The 21,854-nt window shown below is 41.5% G+C and overlaps 1 protein-coding gene across 11 annotated transcripts in view; it reads left to right on the top strand.

Moving 5' to 3' along the window:
- QKI (QKI, KH domain containing RNA binding) overlaps nt 1-21,854 on the top strand; it is a 299,731-nt gene that overhangs the window by 114,617 nt on the left and 163,260 nt on the right. For all 11 annotated transcript variants that reach the window (XR_008444233.1, XR_008444234.1, XM_054021328.1 and 8 more), the window contains exon 3: nt 11,365-11,481. Coding sequence is in view for 9 of the 11 variants with exons in the window: in XM_054021328.1 (XP_053877303.1) it covers nt 11,365-11,481 (117 nt within the window). In the remaining 2 variants the exon portion in view is untranslated. The remainder of the gene's footprint in view (nt 1-11,364; nt 11,482-21,854) is intronic.

The following is a 21,854-nucleotide window of genomic DNA, read 5'->3' as shown; positions in this document are numbered from 1 at the left end:
ATGCTGCCCTGACTGGTACTGTTAAGGGAAAAATCTTTAACGACTGTGTGTGATGTGTGCGTCCACCTACAGTGGAATGGCCGTGTGCAACACACCTTGAGGAACAACAGTTACAGAAAAGTAGGTAACCATTTTTTCCTACCAATTCTTGGTGCCTTGATCCAACTGGCAAGAGTAGTATGGTCCACCCCTGCCTCTTGTCAGCCTATTGCTAAGAAAGCTGAAAAGTTGTACCAGATACCATCAAAGGGTTTTTCAGACTTTCATAACATCCTGTGGTGGCTGTGGCCAGTGGCAGGCAAGATCTGGGCATCACTCCACTCCTCTCCCTCCCCTTCTCCCCCCCCACCCCATATAAAATGTTAGGGGGGTGCATCTGAATCATCTGGCAGTTCGAGGGCATTGCTCTCAGGAGAGGAGTCTGTACGTCCGTGTGTTGGAGTCTGGCCCTCCAATCGTTCCTCCCTCATGCAGGGGAGGGTTTTACAAGTGGTAGCAGAAAATACTTCTGCAATGTACTATATCAACAAGTAGGAAGGTGCTCATTCCACTTCTCTTTGTGCAAAAGCAATAAGGTTATGGGATTGGTGCATCTTCCACAATGTCTGTCCGGTGGCTCAGCACTTGATGAGAGAGAGCAATGTGATTACAGGCTGTCTCAGCAGGCACCCTTCCCAGATGGCAGAGTGGTCCCTAAAGGATCAGCTGGTTTCGCATATGTTCTCCAGAAGGGATTGGCCACACATGGCTGAGTGTCAGTTCTCTAATACCACCAGCCTTTCAAGCCTTTCTGACCTCCTGTATCACACAGGCCATGAAACTATCACAAAAATAATTCCTAGAGCATATCTTGTAGGAAAAAATCCAATCTTGATTTAAAAATTGTCAGTGATGGAAAATCCATTACGACCTTGGAAAACTTGTTCTAGTGGTTAATTACTCTCACTTCTAAAAAATTTATGCCTTATTTGGTTATGAAGTCCTATGCCTCCTCTAACCACTCTCTCCAGCTCCTTGGTGCCAAATTCCTTTCTTCCTTGAAGCTGGGGTACTGACATTTCCTGAACCTGGCTGTGTGCAAACTCCTCCCCTTCTCTGATTCTCAGTAGTCTATCTGCTTGCCCCTTCAGTCCAAGAATCTTTTCTGTAGCACAGCCACCAACTTGTACTTCCTGTGCATGAAGTCCCTTCTGGCTTCAGGCAGGAACGATAACGGGGCATATTTGTTGCAGTTTACCACTACTATTCCATTGCTGGCTATTGTGTAATCACACACACAGCTGAAGCTGGAAGGAAAGACTCTCACATTTCCTCAAACTCTTCATTTAGTTGCTTCTGCTCACAGCTCTGAGCTCTCAGGTTTGCCTAGCAAGTGACCATTGTAGGCTGCCCTAACAGTAGGGTTACCATACGTCCGGATTTTCCTGGACATGTCCGGCTTTTTGGTTGTCAAATCCCCGTCTGGGGGGAAATTCCAAAAAGCCGGATATGTCCGGGAAAATAGGGAGGGGTTGTGGGGCTTGGATCCGCGCCGGGGTCGGCGCCGCTCAGCCGCTGGAGCCTGATCCGAGCTGGAGTCGCTGGGGCCGGCGCCGCTGGTGCCCTGGGGCTGATGCCTGGGGCCCAAGCCGCCAGGGCAGGCCGGAGCCGCTCGGCCGGAACCAGGGCTGGTGCCCCGGGGCCCGAGCCGAGCTGGAACTGCCGGGGCTGGTGCCCCAGAGCTCGGGACGGAGCCGGCAGGGCCCGAGCCGCTCAGCCGGGGCCGGTGCCCCAGGGTGCCCGAGCCGAGCTGGAACAGCCGGGGCTGGCGCCCGAGTAGCTCGGCCAGGGGGCTGGACTGGGCCGCGCCTCCTCGCACCCCACCCCCCCCCCAGCTTACCTGCTGCCTGCCTTCCTGTTTCAGGCTTCCCGCGAACATTTGATTGGGGTGGAGGCGGGACCCCTTAGAGTGTCCTCTTTTTGTTAATTTAAAAAATGGTAACCCTCACTAACAGGATAGGTCTAGGAAGGTAGCTGGTGGAACCTGAGATAGGGAGATAGCACCCAACAACTATTTATACCAAGTCTTCCTGCTTAGCTTGGCTCAATTCACCACTCACCACCAGAGAGCAATTAACCACTCAGACTTCAAACAACGGGGCTGATCAAAACTCCCAGGGTCAGAGCCTCACGGTTTTTACCAAGGCACAAACAGACCTGCTTTAGCTGCTTACTCAAGGGTCCATGGCCTAGCTATGCAGCCTGAATACAGGGAACAAACAGGCACACAACTCACTGATGGACCAAATGCACAAAAGAATGAATGGCATTGTCAGAATTTGTCTAAAACTGGGGGTCTGCTTCTTTTCTGTTTTGTTTTTATTTAATTTGAACTTTGTATCCATTGGTTTTAAGGCCAGGGGTAGCCTATGAAGGAAATTACCCTGAAGGAAATAGAAATTAGAAGTTAGTTTTTTTTCTTTTCTTGTGGGAAGCAATTGTTTATCAGCAAAAGTTTTCAGCGTGACCTTGGTAGTAGATTGGCAAATGGGGCTGGTCATGTGCAATTGTCAGGACAGAATATTGCAGTATGTAGTAGAAAATTGTCTCTTATACTCTTTGTTGTACTGTACTTGGCTTTTAGGGTAGGCTGCTTTGTGAGCTATTTTTAAGTAGTGTTTAAGATTTTAAAAGCTACTAAAAATGTTTGGAAGCAGTCAGCTTAATAGAAGTATTGGTCTACAGTATTATCTGAACATGTATAGTCTTAGATGGTTATACATGAGGTAGCATAAAAGGGAAAGAAAGTGTTAACTGCTTAACAAGGGAAACTCTGCCTTACCTAGTTTCCTTACACACGTTTGTGGACTAAGTAGATCAAATGTTTGCTTTACCTCAATCAAAGCAGCCAAATTTTATTCTCCCTAAGTTTCATTCTTGATGTAAGTCCCTTTTATGGGGTGGTCAGTCCTTATATCCCACTGATACAATTTCCACATTTGTGTGCACTGTTAACACCTTGTGAACATAAGGGTGAAGTTAGAGTTCTCTGTGTATACTGCACTGAGTTTCAGCTCCATCACTACCTAGCTTGCATGTAGGTGTGGTTTGAGAGAAAGTCTGGGGGACCTGGGTTGAAACAGTCTTCTTTTGATAGGTGGGCTGCTTGTTGCCAGCTCAGATCCATGCATTGTGGTGAAGGCTCTGTATTAAAATGTGCTGACAGTGAATGATTGAATATTTGACAATGTGGTCTTGCCTCTTTCCTTTGGATACTCTTGATGCTGCAATATTTTTGTCTGTGTAATATTAATATATTGCATACACGTTTGTTTTACTAGATGTTGACTCGTTATACTGTTATATAAAAAAACCTGCAGTGTCGCAATTTAAATAAATTAATCTGTATGTTAGTATTTTTTTTTAATTCCTTTAATTGGGTTTTTATATTAACATCATCCACTCATTTGCATTGTCTTACAGATTTTTTTTCTGAATGGCAAATACCCTTTATTTCATGAGGAATTATAATTTCATGAAATATTATTACTAACTCTCACCCCGATCAAGCTGGGATGCTGCTTGGCTCGCGCTCTTTTTTTCTCCCCCGCTCCCAGGAACTATTTTTCCTGCTTTCTCTACAACCAGTCACTTTATCAAATTAGAATGAAAGATTCTAAATTTAGAAAATGTTCTTTTTACTCCTATAGTAGAGGCTACTACACAAAAAAGCTGGCTTATCATTTCTATGAACATTTTATCTGCCTGGTCAACAATTTATACCCATTCAATATCTCGACTTCACTGATGGCTTAGCAGTTAACATGTATTTTAATATTTCTCATTCAGCTCAAATATTGTTAGGCAGGGCATGATTCTGGTATTTATTAACAGATGTCCTTGTCAGAGTGGCATCCACCTCATTTGTACTTACTCTTCCTTTTTCTTGCTCACATTCTCCACCTGTTATAGTAGATGTGTAAGTGCCAGCTGCATCCATTTTTATTACTGTCTGATTTAACTTTATCTTTCAATATGTGCCCTTAAATTTCTTTCAGATTTAAACAGCATTAGTAGTAATACAGCTATCTGCTTGCAGTTTATCCAATGCAATACCAATAGACTTCTGTAGATCATCTAAAATTCTCTTCAATAATCTGTTTACTATTTTGACTGTGATGGTGCCATTCATTTTGTCAATATTTTCTTCATAAACTGTCATCTGGACAGTCCAATTTTTAACTGTTCGAAACAATCTTTTGCCAAATTCCACTATACATTTGGGATGGAATGAGTTTTGCCCAACCTGTTCTCTTAAGGGAAGCTGATATACATCTGTGAGTGAAAATTGATTTTTTGAGGACTTCCATGGAAATCTGTTTGAATTGAAAAACCCATCTTGAGTTAATTTTAAGAAATTTATATTGTGAATTTTTGCCTTTCAAGATCTTCCTAGCTAACAGACAGTTAGTTACCATCTCTGCAAAGCTAAAATATAAACGTAATAGGGTACATTTGAAGAAACTGTTTTGTAATTAAGCAAAGTGTTTCTAAATTTTGTCTTCATAATGGCTGCTCTAGTCCATCAGTTAGAGTCTGAAACCATAGGCTCTCTGTTAAGGTGGCTGCCATTTCCATAAAGCCTTCTCATATGGATGTAAGTAGAGGTCTGCTTGGGCTTAATTTTAAAGCCTGGGTCAGTGTTGCTGCCTCCTGCTTGCGGGGTTGACTCAGCAGTGAAGTGCCCTGCTGCCACCAGACCTGGATGTTGCGGAGTGAGGGGCGGGCGCTGCTGTGATTCCTCAGCTCAGCACAGTAAAGTGGAGATGGCCAGCAGGAGCAGGGCATGCAGCTGCTCCTCTGCCAACCTGTGGGTAGGAGAAGAACCCACCTAAGCTCAAGAGTGTCCAGTTATTTTCCCTTCCGACCTGACCCTACCCGCACCTGGCATATGTAGTTGAGTGCCATCAGATTCCAGGGCTCTAGAAGTAAGGTCACTCTTGGTGAAGTTGGCTATCATCTGGCTGATGAGGGAAGATGGCTGCTTCCTATGCTCTTATGGTAGACAACTGAACTGAAAAGTGAGGCAGGACGGAGAAGTTCCAGATTTGCCACCCCAAATGTTAAAAATCATGAGTCAGGCCACACAAGGACTAGAAACTTCTTTTTTTTAAATCTGAAAACTGAGAGGAAACTAGGTCAGATTACTGGATGAATCTAAACAAATAACCTTAGTACGTAGGGACAGAATTAGAAAATCCAAGGCACAAAAGAGATTAAATTAGCTAGAGACATAAAGGGTAACAAGAAAACATTTTATAAATACATTAAAAGCAAGAGAAGACCAAGGATAGGGTAAGCCCGTTACTCCATGAAGAGGGGAAAACTATAACAGAAAATGTGGAAATGGCAGAAGTGCAAAGTGATTTTTTTGTTGGTTTTCACCAAAAATTGTGTAGCAATTATATACATCTTACTTAATGAATGCCAGTGAAAATGAGGTAGGATCGGAGACTGAAATAGGAAAAGAACAAGTTAAAAATTAACAAGACAAGTTAGATGTCTTAAAGTCATCGGGGCCTGATGAAATACATCCTAGAATACTGTAAAAAGTGGAATAAGGACAACCCCGGGGAATTACAGACCAGTCATCTTAACTTCAGTACCTGGAAAGATAATGGAGCAAATAATTAAGCAATCAATTTCCAGACACCTAGAAGATAAGGTGATAAGTAAGTCAACATGGATTTGTCAAGAACAAACCATGTCAGACCAACCTAATATCCTTCTCTGACAGGAAAACAAGCTTTGTGGATGGGAGGGGGAAAACAGGAGATATGATATATCTCAACTTTAGTAAGGCTTTGATGCTTTCTCACATGACCTTTCATTAACGAACTAGAGATATACAGCCTAGCTGAAACTACTATAAGGTGGATGCACAACTGGTTAGAAAACCATTCCCAGAGTAGTCATCAGTGATTCACAGTCAAGCTGGAAGGTCATATCAAGTGGGATCCTGCAGGGATCAGTTTTTGACTGGGTCTGTTGACTATTTTCATCAATGATTTAGATAATGGCATAGAGAATACAATTCTAAAGTTTGCGGATGATCTCAAGCTGGGAGGGGTTGCAAATAGGGTAACCAGATGTCCTGATTTTATAGGGACAGTCCTGGTTTTTGGGTCTTTTTCTTATATAGGGTCCTATTTCTCCTCTTCTCCCCCCCCCCCCCCCCCCCCCAAATCCCCGCTGCCTGGTCAGTCTAGTTGCAAGTGCTTTGGTGGATAGGATTAAAATTCAAAATGATCTGGACAAACTACAGAAATGGTCTGAAGTAAATAGGATAAAATTCAGTAAGGATAAATGGCAAGTACTCCACTTAGGAAGGAACAGTCAGTTGCACACATACAAAATGGGAAATGACTGCCTAGGAAGGAGTACTGCAGAAAGGGATCTGGGTGTCATAGTGGATCACAAGCTAACTATGAGTGAACAGCGTGACCCTGTTGCAAAAAACACAGACATAATTCTGGGAGGTATTAGCAGGAGTGTTGTAAATAAGATACAAGAAGTAATTCTTCCATTCTATTCTGCGTTGATTAGGCCTCAGCTGCAGTATTGTGTCCAGTTCAGGGCGTCACATTTCAGGAAAGATGTGGACAAATTGGAGAAAGTCCAGAGAAGAGCAACAGAAATGGTTAAAGATCTAGAAAACATGACCTATGAGAGAAGATTGAAAAAACTGGGTTAGTTTAGTCTGGAGAAGAGAAGACTGAGGGAGGACATAAATTTTCAAGTACATAAAAGATTGTTGCAAAGAGAAGGGAGAAAAATAGTTCTCCTTAACTTCTGAGGATAGGACATGAAGCAATGGGCTTAAATTGCAGCGGGGTGGTTTAGGTTGGACATTAGGAAAAACTTCCTAACTGTCAGGGTATTTTAGCACTGGAATAAATTGCCATGGGATTTTGTGGAGTCTCTGTCATTGGAGATTTTTAAGAGCGGGGAAGATCTAGATCAGTGGTTTTCAAACTTTGGGTCGCGACCCAGTATTGGGTCGCGGAATGCAAGGCACTGGGTTGCCTTGCTCAGCACCCAGGAACCCTGGTGGCCGGCCAGTAAAAACTTGTCGTCCCTATCTGTCTGACACTACGCTGTGCCCCGGAAGCAGCCAGCAGCAGGTCTGGCTCCTAGGCAGGGGTGCCACGGGGCTCTGTGCGCTGCACCTGAGCCCCTTACAACCTGCAACTCCCCCTGCACCCCAAACCCCAGAGCCCTGACTATCATCCTGCACCCCAGCCCAGAGTCCCCTCCCGCACCCTGAACCCCTCATTCCCAGCTGCTTTGGGTCGTGGGCATCAACAATTTTCTTCAACTGGGTTGCCAGGAAAGTTTGAAAACCACTGGTCTAGATATTACTTAACCCTGCCTTGAGTGCAGGGGACTGGACTAGAAGACCTCAGGTTCCTTCCAGTCTTATGATTCTTACCTGATCACTTGTTTCCAGGAGCTGGGTCTATAAGAAAACAACCCTGAGATTCACAATTAAAATTACTAGAGTTGGCAATGCTGAAGTTCCCATTGTCTCCTCAAAGCATTGCCTCAACTGGTATGCAGAATTTCTAAGCTCTGTGTGCTTTCCTTTGGTCCCACTAGATCATGCTTCCTTCTGGGTACGTCATTCACAACTTTCCAAAGTCTGTAAATGCTGCTTCAGTCCTTTAATGTAGTCCATATTTTGTCTGTAAGGGGAGAGACTCTCCTCCTATTCGAGCTCCTTTATGCTGTGTAGATGGGCTGGAGTGGCATTAAGGGGCTGGAATGGCTGGGAGAGAATTCCCCTCAGTGCAGGAACTGAGGAAGACAGTAGTGTGTTGAGAAATGGATTGCCTTGGCAGTGAGAGAGATGGCCTAGACAGGAAGGAGAATCCATATCTGAGAATGTAGATCTAGGGCCCTCCTCCTTGGGCTCTCTGCTTCCCATTGGCCAGCTTGGCAGTGGGGAAAGAGCTGGGAGCTGAGTGGCCCCATTAATTTGAACTTATTCTTAGGATTTGGGGGATTCTTGTCCCCTTTAACTGGAAGGAATTTTTCCTGTTTTGCCAAATTGGCAATTGCCCGGTGTTTCTTGGCCTTCCTTGAAGTTGTCATGGAGGCATGGTTGGGTTAAAAAGAATAGGATTTGGTCATTTAATATTAGGAGTTCATAGGAATGTTTAGTTTGTCACAGTTTGCAGCCAGTGTCCAGTGTGGGTAAAAGATAAAAGGGTCAGCTCCTAGAGGATAAGAGACTTAAGATTTTATTGGTAGATTTGGTACCTCTGGGAGAAAAGGGCAGACCTGAAGTCTTTGCAGACTCCGATCCCCCTTTGTGGGAAGAGCATGACAGGATTTAGAAGTGTGCTGAGTCATAGGGGCAGACTAAGGAGTGTCTATCCTGAGTTTCTGGTGGGAGCCCTGTAACCCCACACTGGACTCAATTAAATGGCTGTTATGTGATAGGGTAAGAGAGAGGTGGAGTGGGCATATAGAGCCCCTGCCCAGTGTGGAGTTAAAGTAGAAGCTTGGTGTTTGAATCCATTCCTGACTGTCTTCATTCACCTGTGTGTCCTGATCAATGATAAATAACTTTCAGCATGCTGTTTATGAATTTAAATATCTTTGTGTGTGGATTTGCAGGTGACTGCAGAACAAGTGCACAGCTAAGATCTTTTTAAATTATAAGATGTTAAAAACTAGACTTCAGCAATATTCATCAGATCTGTGTAAACGTTAATGCATTTGTGTGTCTTGGTATTTTGTTAAAAGTAGCTGTGATTTGTACCTTGTGATAGTTGAACATCTGTTAAACCTCTTTGTAGCACATAAGAGTTTCATTGCTTGTATTTCCATTTTTCTATTCCTATTTCTGTTCTCATTGCTGTTCCTCTGCATTGAACACAGAGAGGGATTTCACTGCTGAATGGTAGTTTTCCACTTATTTAACATACCTGAATGATTTACAAGTAAAATTATCACTTACCAGTGACATTGAAGGGCTGTCAGAATAATGTACAAAATTACATACATACAGTTCAGGTTTATACTTCAGATTGGGCCAGCTGGTAGCTTTTCTTCCTATGTGTTAAAAATATCCTTTAATGTGTTCCCAAATGCCCAGGGTACAATGAAGAAAAAAGTATTGCAGTGAAATTAAAAAGAAATTAATACCTGGCAAAAGATTGAACATGTTAAAGGAACAGGTTTTACTGTATATTAGTTTAATAATCAGATCTATCGGAACTCCTTTCACATGCTTTATAGAAGGGGAAAAATGATCAAAAGCATCTGTACCAGATCAAAAATTATTTTAAGATTAAATAAAATTTGTAAAGCTTACAAATTGTAAAAACTAAATGAATTCCTGATAATGTGTATTAGAAATCTGCTGTATTCAACAGTATACAAAACAGTATGTGGTAACATTTTCCCCATAGTAAAGTCACTCTAAAACAGCTTGACATTTAGGCAAGACAGTGTTTGTTTTTGTATTAAATAGAGTAATTATGGTCAGTGTCTTAACCAGTGGAAAATAAAACAAAAAATGAATTAATGTTTATGCCTCCCACATGCTGTGAAATTAATATAATGTTCATTTACACCTGTACGTAGTCTATCAACTCAGTGTTATTTCCCCTTATTACAAATATTGTAATGCATGCTACTTTGCACTTACAGAATCTTGTTAATCAGATGATCTGAAAGCACTTTATTAATATTAATTAAGCATCACAACATTCCTGTTAGGTAGGTAAATAGTCTATCCATTCTAGGGAGAGCCAGTGGCAGGGCTGATTTAGATTGTTTGGGTTCCCATGCTATACATTTCTTTATCTTGATGTTTAAATTGGTTTTAAATTTAACAAACATTTACCGTATATACTCGTTCATTAGTCTGTATAAGTATAAGCCGACCCCCCAAGATGGTTAGGTAAAAATAGCAAAAACTGTATGATCCTTTCGTAAGCCGACCTATATTTCAGGGGCTCGTAAACTTTGGCTCCTGGCCGTCAGGCTAAGCCGCTGGCGGGTCGGGACACTTTGTTTACCTGGAGTGTCTGCAGGCATGGAGCCCTTCAGCTCCCTGTGGCTGCGGTTCACCGTTCCCAGCCAATGAGAGCTGTGGGAAGTGGCGCTCCCGTTGGCTGGGAATGGCAAACCGCAGCCACAGGGAGCTGAGGGGCGCCATGCCTGCAAGACACATTGTCGTTTTGTTTACCTGGAGTATTAGATATTCAATTCAATGATTCCATAGACTTTAACAAATTTTGGTGTAGACCCATTTATAAGCTGAACCCCGCTCTTTGATGCATCACTCTTTTATCAAAAATATTTGTCTCATGAACGAGTATATACGGTACTCTGAATTTCCTTTGTTTTATAGCTAGTTTTAGAGATAATTTCAGCATTCCTGTAATGTTTATTACCCTAAAATTCTGCTTTGTATTCTCAACCTAACTCCCTCTTACTTTATTTTTGGTCTGGGAAATAAACACTATTTTAAATAGGCTTTCATACATATTCCCAGCCTTGTTCATATATATTATATGGATATAAATTCCATGATGTATTGAATATGTAGTTAACTGGAATTTCAGTCTTAAGAGTGGAACTAATTTTAAGAAACCAGTATGTGGCTATATCAGTGCTGAGTACAATTAATCTAAAGAATATCATCCCTTGTTGATGGCAGTCAGTTTCTTAGTGAACACTTAACACAAACACTAAACTGAGTAAAAACTGATGTGTAAAATCTTCCTCCTTTATGACTAAATCTTGCAGCACACCAAAAATTCTGTTGGCCATTTTCTGTGTAAAGCTAGTAGTGGACCAATAGAATAAAAATCTCTTTGTTTCTTAGAGCCTGGTCATGCAAAAGAGGATAAGCCCAGCATTCTGCTGAAACTTTTCTCTATTTAAAAACTGAAGTTTACTCATTTTTTGCAACTGTATATATTTTCAGCATTTTATGTTGCTTAAATTATTTCTGTTTTTATTCTCTCATGTTTTTGTATTCAGTAAATGTGTAAGAAAATTTTGGAAAGGGGTGTTTCAGGAAGGGATTACTGTAGATTTTAATTTGGTAAATTGAGAGATGACTTTGGATGTAAGAAAATAGTGAAATTACTTTTTAGCCTGAAGATCACACAAACATTTGATCTACTTAGTCCACAAACGTTAGCCTTCTTGTCTTCAGTTACATCAAGGATTTAGTGTAGGCTCTTATGCAACATATGATGACATCTGAGAGCTGTTAATACATCTTGATAGATTTTTGAATAGTTTTGTGATCGCTGTATTTAAAAAGTAAAGATTTTTTCCTCCTCCTCTCCTTTATTCCAGTTCAATTTTGTGGGAAGAATCCTTGGTCCCAGAGGACTAACAGCTAAACAGCTGGAGGCAGAAACAGGATGCAAGATAATGGTCCGAGGAAAGGGCTCAATGAGGGACAAAAAGAAGGTAGGTTTCTTAAAGCAGCAGTTTTCAACATATGGATTTTACTTACAGTACACAAGGCATAAATTTCCTAATGCACAATAACTGTGAAGGCCTTAAAAACTATTTCTCCTACTTAACATTTTTTTTTTGCAATAAACTGTTACAATATATTTAATGTTCTTCTTTGAGTAGCGTCCCTATGAGTACTCCACTTCGTCTGGAGAAACACCTGCAAAAGTAAGAGATTTCACCATTGGTCTATCCAGCAGCAGTTCTCCCCATTTCTCTCTTCCCTCTCTACTGGTTTGGATTACCTGTTGAATTTTAAAAAGATGGGTCTTTCTGTGAGTGCCATCACAGTTTATTTGATTGCGGTTACAGCTTTTCATTCCCCCAGAGAGGGTTTCTCAGTGTTTGCCCACCCCACAACAGATAGATTCATCAAGGGGTTGATTAACCCTTCTTCTGTAGCTTAGAGAGCCCACACTTGTATGGGTTTTGAACTTGTTCCTTAATTGCCTAATGAAACCCACCTTTGAACCACTGGCTAAATGTGCATTGCTACACCTGTCTTTGAAGGCAGCTTTCTTGGTAGCTATAGGGGCGTTAATGGCAGATCCTCCCTTGGCAGTTTTCTTCAAGGAAAAAGTATCTTTACGGCCACATCTGCCTAAAATGTCTTCTGAGTTCCACGTTAGCCAGGTTAGTCACATTCCATTTTTTTTTTCTGAAGCCAGACCAGACCAGGGAAGAAGTTGCCTTCCATAGCTTGGACGTTAGAAGGGCATTAGTTTGGTTCTGTTCACATAGAATGCTATTTAGAAAGTCTCCCAAACTGTTTGTCTTGTTTGTGGACAGATCCAAGAGACCCCCAGTTTCTACGCAGACTTTAAAAGTATGTATCCAGATGTATTCTTTCTTGTTATTAGACTGGTCACATTCAGCCCCCTTCTAAAAGAGCCCTTATTTCAAGATCCCAATCCAAGTCCATGCACTGTTGAAAAATGTATCAGTTACAGAAATTTGCAAGGCTGCAACTTGGGCATGAATTCATGCTTTTCCCAAACACTGTTCCCTAGTACATGCTTCCAGATCAGATGCTGCTGTTGGCAAGGCAGTCCTATTGGTATTAAATTCGGCTCCAAAGGTCACTTTCTCCTGCCATGAGTACTATTTTGGGAGTCACCTGAAGTGGAGCACCCACTTCAGGACACTACTTGAAGAAGGAGAGGCTACCTACTTTGTACAGTAACTGGAGTTCTTTGAGACCTGTTTCTCTGTGGAGGCTCCACTACTTCCCCTTTGAGTCTCATCTCGAGAGACTTTGCAGAGAAGGAACTGGGAGCAGTTCTTATCCTCGATATGGGGCGTGAGGAGGTCTAGACCTCGTGCATTGGCCAAATGGGCACTGCAACTGAAAATCTCAGATCAAACGCTTCCCCTTTGAGTCTCATCTCGAGAGACTTTGCAGAGAAGGAACTGGGAGCAGTTCTTATCCTCGATATGGGGCGTGAGGAGGTCTAGACCTCGTGCATTGGCCAAATGGGCACTGCAACTGAAAATCTCAGATCAAACGCACTTAGGGTATATGTGCACCTGAAGTGGAGTACCCATAGGGGCACACATCTCAAAGAAGTCCCGTTACTGTGGAAGGTAAGTAACCTCTCCTTTTTGCAAAATTGGACTAATACTTCAAAGCACAGTATTAAATTCTTAAATTTGTGTGCACTGTAATTGCACAATTGAGTTTTCAGTTAACCAATTAATATTATTCTCCACTAACTAATCAATTTCTATTAGTAATTTATGATTTACAGCAAAGTTAAACACGAAAATAGAGCCCAAAAATGTGTTCAACTGTATCTATGGAAGGGCCATACGTCAGAGGAGTATTTTTAATTAAAAAAAAAAATTCCTTTCCATAATTGTCTAAAAACTTCCTGGTCCACTGAAGGTATTTCAGAACTTAGAAATATCTGATTTTGCAAGTACCATAGATAGTATGTGTTGGAAAAAGACAATAGGTATTTGTGGTGATGTATCCTGAATATTTTGATTGAATCAAGACACACCAAAGGTGTTTCTTCACATATACCAGTTCTGGGCTAAGGGGGAGATGACACCTAAACTTCCTCCCACGGAACCCCCACTCCTCCTCCAGCCATATGAGCTCAGAAGGGAGAACCTTCTGGCAGGAGTTGTCCTGTGGGCGGATGCTCATGATGGCAGGAGCAGTTACAAAAGCAGTATCTGCAGGCACCCTCAGATGTTGACATCATCAGACTATGCTTGGTACAATGTTTACTCTGGTCACTTCCTTGTTTTTCCTTTCATCTAATACCTTCCTTCCCCACCCACTCTGCCTTATAATACAGTGTGTGTGTGTGTGTGTGTGTGTGTGTGTGTGTGTGTGTACAGAATTACAAGCATAAGTAAAATAACTAAAAGCCACCCAATAATTATTTTAAACCTCCTGAAACTAACCACATTTTCAAACCATCACTTCATTCACTGTGCTTTTATGTTATAACATCTCTTTCTCTCACCCCATAACTGCCTTGTTTAGTTTGATGGAAAGCTCTTGGGCAGGGACAATGACTTACCTTGCCTTGTTTTTCTCGGGGGTCTCTAACTGATACTTGAATAAAAATAATAAGAGAATTTTTTAAAAAGTAGTTAAAACTTGCGTCCTGAATTCCTCCTGCATACTCGTTAGCATGGACATTCAACATATAAACCAGTCCTTAACTAAATTTTCGTTTTTTGAGATTAAGGCATTGCTTGTATGGAGTTTTAAAATATAACTTGCCAAATGTAACACTGTAGATTTGACAGTTGTTTGTGTAAAGGTTTTTGAAATAATGGTTTTCCTCTAGATGAGGGTGGAATGAGAACTATTAGACGAATTAGTAGCTTCAGAATGCTTCAGATGACGTATAATGTGTGGGTGTTGAGGCAAATGATGTGTGTTAAAACAATTCCTATGGTTGACCATATGCAAATAATCTTGGGTGACTCCATAATGTTAAATACTAATATTAAGGGTATTAATCTTTTGAAGTAACTACTGTAAACTTTTACATATTTTTAAAAAATATATATGTATTGTAGCAGAAGCTTACCAATGAAAATAACCCTTTGAAAGTTCTGTTAAAAATTCTAGTTAAAACTTATTTTTAGTAAGAAGAATATATGACTGTTGTACATACCTGACTCAAAGCCAGCAACCACCTCACCAGAACCTTTTAGGATTTTCAAACCTCATTCAGGTTTAATCTAGTAGAAGATCATTCCGGCTATTATTCACGAAAGCTTTATTGTAGCTGCTAGTTTACCAACAAACAGTTTGACTTCTACTTTTTTTTCAGATCAGATTCTGCAGAGTGGGTCAAATGTGAAGACACAATATGGTTAACATTGCAAGGATGAACTGTCAAACTTCTTTCTCTGAAAAGTGAAATATTTCTGTTTAGAAAGCTGGATGCTGTTTAAATTCATTCAGTCTTTGTTTGTTTTGCTTAAGTGTAGATGTATACCTTGGTTTCCAAAAGACAGATGGTAAAGTGTTTGCCAAGGTATAATTCTTAAATTCTAATAATAAAATGAGTAATGTGTAAACAGACATAAAAGGATAGGGGAAGAATTTTGGGAGAGCTCACTTGCAGTTAGTTTGAATAGTTGTCTGAATGAAGGTTTATTAATTCTTAATCTTCCATATTATGAGTATCCTGTTTGAAAAGTTTTCAGACACTTATTTCACAGCCCTAAACTTATTAGTTGTCATTCAAAATGAGAGCAAGATCCAGGGGCACTATCTAATTAATAATCCACCTGCCTGTCAGGAAGGAGAAGGATGCTGATATTCTTGCTTACTCTGAATGCTGGTGAGGTGTACTGAGCCCTGGTCTACACTTAAGTTTTGCCATCGTAGTTATGTTGATTAGGAGTGTGAAAAAACCACACCCCAGCCTACACAGCTATGCCAGCAAAAGCCTTAGTGTAGACAGTGTTATACCAGCAAAAAAAAAAAAAAAAAAATCATTTCTCGGTATAAGCTGCGTCTACTGTGGACAGATTTGCCAGTATAGCTATAATTTACAGCTATATCGGCAAACCTTTTCTAGTGTAGACAAGGCATTATTCTTTTATCTGCTTCTAGCTCAGAATTTCTCAAACTGGGGGTTGGGACCCCAAAGTGGGTCGCAACCCCATTTTAATGGGGTCATCAGGGATAGCTTAGACTTGCTGGGACCCAGGGACAAAGCACGAGACCCACTGCCCGGACTGAAGCCAGAAGGCTTCAGCACTGGATGGCAGGGCTCAGGTTACAGACCCCCTGCCTGGGGCTGAAGCCTTGGACTTTGGCTTCCTCCCACCTCCACCCTGGGCAGTGGTGCTCAGGCTTCAGTCCCGCCTCTTGGGGTTGTCGTAATTTTTGTTGTCAGAAGGGGGTCGCTGTGCAATGGAGTTTGAGAACCCCTACTCTAGCTAGTCAGGTGACTGATGCTGAAAGTATCCTTTCCACCTCAATGGCAGTGGAAGTGAAAAGGAGCATTCTCATTTCTCCTTCCATCATTGCCACGCTGGAGCTTTACAGTATTTGGAGTAATTGGGTCCAGTGCTCTGCCATTCTTTTGGCTCACAGGAGGGTACCTCATTTATTCTGCCCCTTCTCGGCCTCCTTGTTGCTTGTGGTGTGGTCTGTTCTCTAACCCTCCCTCAGCATCCACTTCTTGAGCTGTTGTTTCTCTTCTCTGCTGCTGTTCAGCTTTCCTAAACTACATCAGCAGAGTTAAATGGACATTCTTGTCATTTATTGCTGCCCACGTGGTACTGAGCAGCTGCAGTGAAGCTGATCTTTCTTCCAGTGATTTGTCCATATGTATTCCAGTTTTGGGTGCGCATGCACTGGAGATTGGAATCTTTTAGCAGAAATGTGCATTGGGGCCACCCATGCACTCTGAGCATCTTCATAGTTCGTATTGAAACCAGAAAAGGCAAAGTGGGCCCAAACACCCCCGAGTTCCTTCTTACTGCCCGTGGCTGCAAGACGGAATGCTGCCAGTGTCCAAGCTCAAGGCATTTCTTCGTGCCCCCCCATATATTGTAGGTGGTGTTAAGATTAGTTAGGTCTACAAATGTGTATATATAGTGTAGTTTTCCTATTGGAATTTATAGGTATAATTTTTCTGTTTTTGTCACTTAGGGTGAAAAATATTTCCCCCCGGTATTGGGATTTAGTCATGATTGAAGCTTCCTTCCTGGGAAATGACTTAATGATGGCTGCAACAGATGCTTCTTTTGCCTCAGGAAGGGACACATTCCTGGCAAATACTGCATCTGTATGTCTTTTTCAAAATGGACCCAAGAGGCAGTAGAGGCTCGCCTCCATTTTTTTCTTTTAGACTGCCCTGTTGACCTATTTCAGACCCAGGTAAGCAAGACCCATCAAACTAGCTTGATCTGAGTCCAGAAGTGCTCTGGGAAGTTCCAAATCAGCTGCCAGCTCCTGAGCAATGTCCTCCAAATGGCCCTAGTTGTGTACTCGGGTAGGGCTGCTAAATCCTCAAGTCAAACTTCAGGCAAGAGTAGAAAGGTGCATTGCTTCTCTGGAAAACAGGCAGATTTCCCTTGGCAGACCAGAGCAAAAAGAGGTTGAGATCACCTCATCTTTTCCAGCCTAAGAGGACTTTAGGGCCCAGATCAGCTACTGATGGAGACCTGAAGGAGCATAGTACCAGATGTGGGCACTGTCTCACAAGATGAGAGTAACTACCTCCGGTATGGAGTCTGCATACCAACAACTTGCTTGGTACCATTCACTTTGGCACCATCAACGCCACTTCAATGCCCAGTCTGTTTTTACAGCACCAACTTTTTTTCAGTATCAAGCTCATTTGTGTTACCAGGAGATCTCTATTTACTGAGCCAGCATCTCCATTGCTATCTTGGGTGTTGACTGTCTCAACTATGGTGTCAGCTACCACCATTACAGCAGTACTGAATACCTTTTTAGCACCACATAGGGCACAATCTCAGATTTCCTGAAACCTCAATTAGGGTAGGGTCAAATCTGGTTGAAGACTGTTCCTGTGTCTGATTCAGAGCCAAGTAGGGAGGCATCCTGTTCGTATTACCCTTATGACTCAGGAAATTGAGGGCCTCCTATATGCATCAAATGTTTAGAGGTTACAAGGATAGTTACTCTTTGTATCCTCCAGCTTGGCCTGTAATCCCCCCTTTTCCATACAATATGCATTCATGGCCCTACTGGGTCTGGGTCTTAAAATATGAGAGTAAGCCTCTGTCTACCCCCCCCCCCCCCTTCCAAGACTAGAATCACCTCTTCTGCACTTCTTCTCAAAGGGCTCAGTTTGCGCTCCTACATACTGAATACTAAAAAGAGATACTAGAGGAAGAGCATCCTCCATGTAAAAGATCACCCTATTTCAGCTAACATTTCATTGTTCCTGGATAAGGCAGTGATGTCCAGTTCACACTCAACAATTATAAGACAACAATTGAAGACCTTCCCTTCAAAGGCCTTTTTAGCACTAACGTGGATGACTTCTTGCATATGTTAAGACTCCTGGGCCACTCTTTGGTCACCAGGTGCATACATACCAGTTCCTAGAAAGAAAGCCACGATTCTACACCAGGCAAAGGTCATTGCCTAATATTTTTTCATCAAAGATCCTCAGAACTTTCAAGAAAAGACAGCATTTCTAGAAAAGGAGACCACCGGCCTCTAATGTTGCAACCATCTTAAAGAAATAATTTTGATGTGTTAGTTGAAAGTTGCCTTACAGAAACCTGCAGGATCTATATTTATTCTCCCATCCTTCCAATTCTGAGGGTTTTGAGAACATCACACAGGATTTGGCAGTAGTGATCTAATTGGCACCAGCCTGGCCAAGGCAGATTTGATATCCAGACCTAATGACTTTGTCAATATGCCCTCTAAAACCTTTACCCCTCTTCTATTGGAATTAATTTCCCAGATTGGAAAGAAGGTGCCTCTGGATCTGACCTCCTCACATTGCACAGATTGGATGACTGATGTGGAAAGAGCCTGTTCTCTGGAGATACAAAGCATTCTGAGTTGAAAAGATTCTGCCAGAATAATGTATACAACCAAGTGGAGGAGATTTGTTACTTGGGCTGATCACCACTATTTATTTCCTATTGACACCCTAGCTTGTCCTTGAAGGTGGAAAAACTATAACAGAAAATGTAGAAATGTCAAAAGTGCTAAATGATTTTTTTTTTTCAGTTTTCACCAAAAAGTTTACCAGCAATTGGACATCTAACTTAACGAATGCCAGTGAAAATGAGGTAGGATCTGAGACAAAAATAGTAGTTTAAAAACTACTTAGACAAGTTAGATTACTTCAGGTTGGCAGGGCCTGATGCATGATATCCTAGAATACTTAAGGAACTGGCTGAAGAGACCTCTGAGCCATTAGTGATTATCTTTGACAACTTTTGGAGGACAGAAGAGATATCAGAGGACTGAGAGGGCAAATATGGCACCTATCCGTAAAAAGGGGAATAAGGACAACCCATGGAATTATAGACCAGTCAGCTTAACTTTGGTACCCAGAAAGATAATGGAGCAAATAGTAAGTCAATCAGTTCGTAAGCCCCTAGAAGAAAATAAGGTTAATCGATTAAATGCAGGGTGTCTGGGACTGCTCCGCCCAGCCCGCAGGCTTGGGGGTCAACAATTAGGGTGGGTTAACAGTTAGACTAATGTTTACCAGTTAACTGTTTAACCATTTAATATTTTACATCCTTAGTACGGACAGAATGTATTACTGGTAAGGGGAGGGGTGCGACAGGAAAAGTTTCGGCGCCATTGGTCCAGATCAGTTGTTCTCAATCAGGGGTCCGGGGCCCCCTGGTGGCCTCAAGCAAGTTTTAGGGGGTCTGCCAAAATAAACCAGAGAGCAAGGCCAGCATTATACTCACTGGGGCCACGGGCAGAAAGCTGAATCCCAAGTCCTGCTCCCTGGGGCTGCTCCAGCCAGCCCACCGAAGCCCCTCCTACCCCAGTTGAAGCTGAAGCCTGAGCGCAGCTTTGCTTTGCGGGGCCTTGGGGAATTGCTCTGCTTGCTACCCCTAACGCTAGCTCTGGCTTGTAATCTACTGAAAAACAATTGTTGTAGGTGGGCTGTGGGATTTTTATAGCATGTTGGGGGGGAGGGGGTCTCAGAAGGACAAAGGTTGGAAACCCCTTGTCTAGATAATACTTAGTTCTGCCTTGAGTGCAGGGGACTGGAATAGAAGACCTCTCGAGGTCCCTTCCAGTCTTAGGATTCTATTTGGCGAACTCATCAATAAATTACACATAGTTTCAGATTGAATGAAGCTGCATTTTTCAGCAAACAAAAACTAAACAAATAATTGCCTAGTTCTGCTCATAACTCATTTGTAACATTTCTGTAGTTACTGGTCCCTGACCTTCCCCCAGAGACTTGCTTTTCTCCAGTAACGCATGGTCTTGATCTGTCTGTGTGAATAAATGTAATCAAATGTAGAGTCGCTGACCTTAGAAAATAATAACCTTAATGTTTGCTGGAGGGTCTGTCTCACTTGCTGAGTCACTTGACAGCTGTCTTAAACATAGAGTAGTTAATGCTCACAAATCGTGAGAAGTGCTACATGGACTATATATGTGTGTACAAATAACAATATAAAGCTGTTATACTGGCACTTTTATTCAACTAGAATATGTTTAGCAAGTGTTAAGGCTTTCTTTTATATGTCAGAATGAATTTTATCTCCATTTCGTTTTTTGAAACCCCTTGCAATCAAGATATTTATGAAACCTTAATGTAAACTAGTGCCCCCAAACTGAACCTTAGTTCAAAATGTATGGTGTTTTTAAAATATCAAGAGTTGCCTGAAAATTTTCATTTTTTGGTTTACTTTATGAAGATGACCTACATGAATGAAACTGTGCAAGTGGTTATGAATATTCTAATATATGAATTCTCCAGTAATTGCAGGCTTTTTAAGCCTGTCTTTCAGATCTTGTAAAGTCGAGTAAAACAGCATTGATGACTGGATACATGAGCTGTAAGGAAAACCTGTTGAACACGCTTTACAAATAAAATTTATCTCCAATAGCGAAAATAGGGCTGTCAAGCGATTAAAAAAATTAATCGTGATTAATTGCAGTGTTAAACAATAATAGCATACCATTTATTTAAATATTTTTTGATGTTTCCTACATTTTCAAATATATTGATTTCAATTACAACACAGAATACAAAGTGTACAGTGCTCACTTAATATTTATTTTTGATTACAGGTATTTGCACCGTAAAAAACGAAAAGAAATAGTATTTTTCAATTCACCTAATAAGAGTACTGTAATGCAATCTCTTTATCATGAAAGTTGAACTTACAAATGTAGAATTATGTACAAAAAAACTTTTATTCAAAAATAAAGCAATGTAAAACTTTAGAGCCTGCAAGTCCACTCAGTCCTACTTCTTGTTCAGCCAATCGCTCAGACAAACAAGTTTGTTTACATTTGCAGGAGATAATGCTAACCGCTGCTTGTTTACAATGTCACCTGAAAGTGAGAACAGGTGTTCTCATGGGACTGTTGTACTGGTGTCGCAAAATATTTACGTGCCAGATGCGCTAAAGAGTCACATGTCCCTTCATGCTTCAACCACCATTCCAGAAGACATGCATCCATGCTGATGACATGTTCTGCTTGATAACAATCCAAAGCAGTGCAGACTGATGCATGTTCATTTTCATTATCTGAGTCAGATGCCACCAGCAGAAGGTTGATTTTCTTTTTTGGTTGTTTGGGATCTATAGTTTCCGCATCGGAGTGTTGCTCTTTTAAGACTTCTGAAAGCAAGCTCCACACCTCACCCCTCTCAGATTTTGGAAGGCATTTCAGATTCTAAAACCTGGGGTTGAGTACTGTAGCTATCTTTAGAAATCTCACATTGGTACCTTTGCATTTTGTGAAATCTGCAGTGAAAATGTTGTTAAAATGAACAACGTGCTGGGTCATCATCCGAGACTGCTATAACAGGAAATATATGGAAGAATGAGGGTAAAATAGAGCAGGGGACATACAGTTCTTCCCCCCAAGGCATTCAGTCAGAAATTTAATTAACGCTTATTTTTCTAATGAGTGTCATCAGTATGGAAGCATGTCCTCTGAAATGGTGGCTGAAGCATGAAGGGATATATGAGTGTTTAGCATATCTGGCATGTAAATACCTTGCAATGCTGGCTACAATAGTGCCAAGCAAATGTCTGTTCTCACTTTCTGGTGACATTGTAAATAAGAAGAGGGCAGCATTAATCTCCCTTAAATGTAAACAAACTTGTTTGTCTTAGCAATTGGCTGAATAAGAAGT

The sequence above is a fragment of the Malaclemys terrapin genome, chromosome 3, assembly GCF_027887155.1.
Source record: "Malaclemys terrapin pileata isolate rMalTer1 chromosome 3, rMalTer1.hap1, whole genome shotgun sequence".
In the NCBI taxonomy this organism is placed as follows: Eukaryota; Metazoa; Chordata; order Testudines; family Emydidae; genus Malaclemys; species Malaclemys terrapin.
The sequence above is the reverse complement of the archived record's forward strand: the minus strand, read 5'-3'. Positions and strand labels throughout refer to the sequence as shown.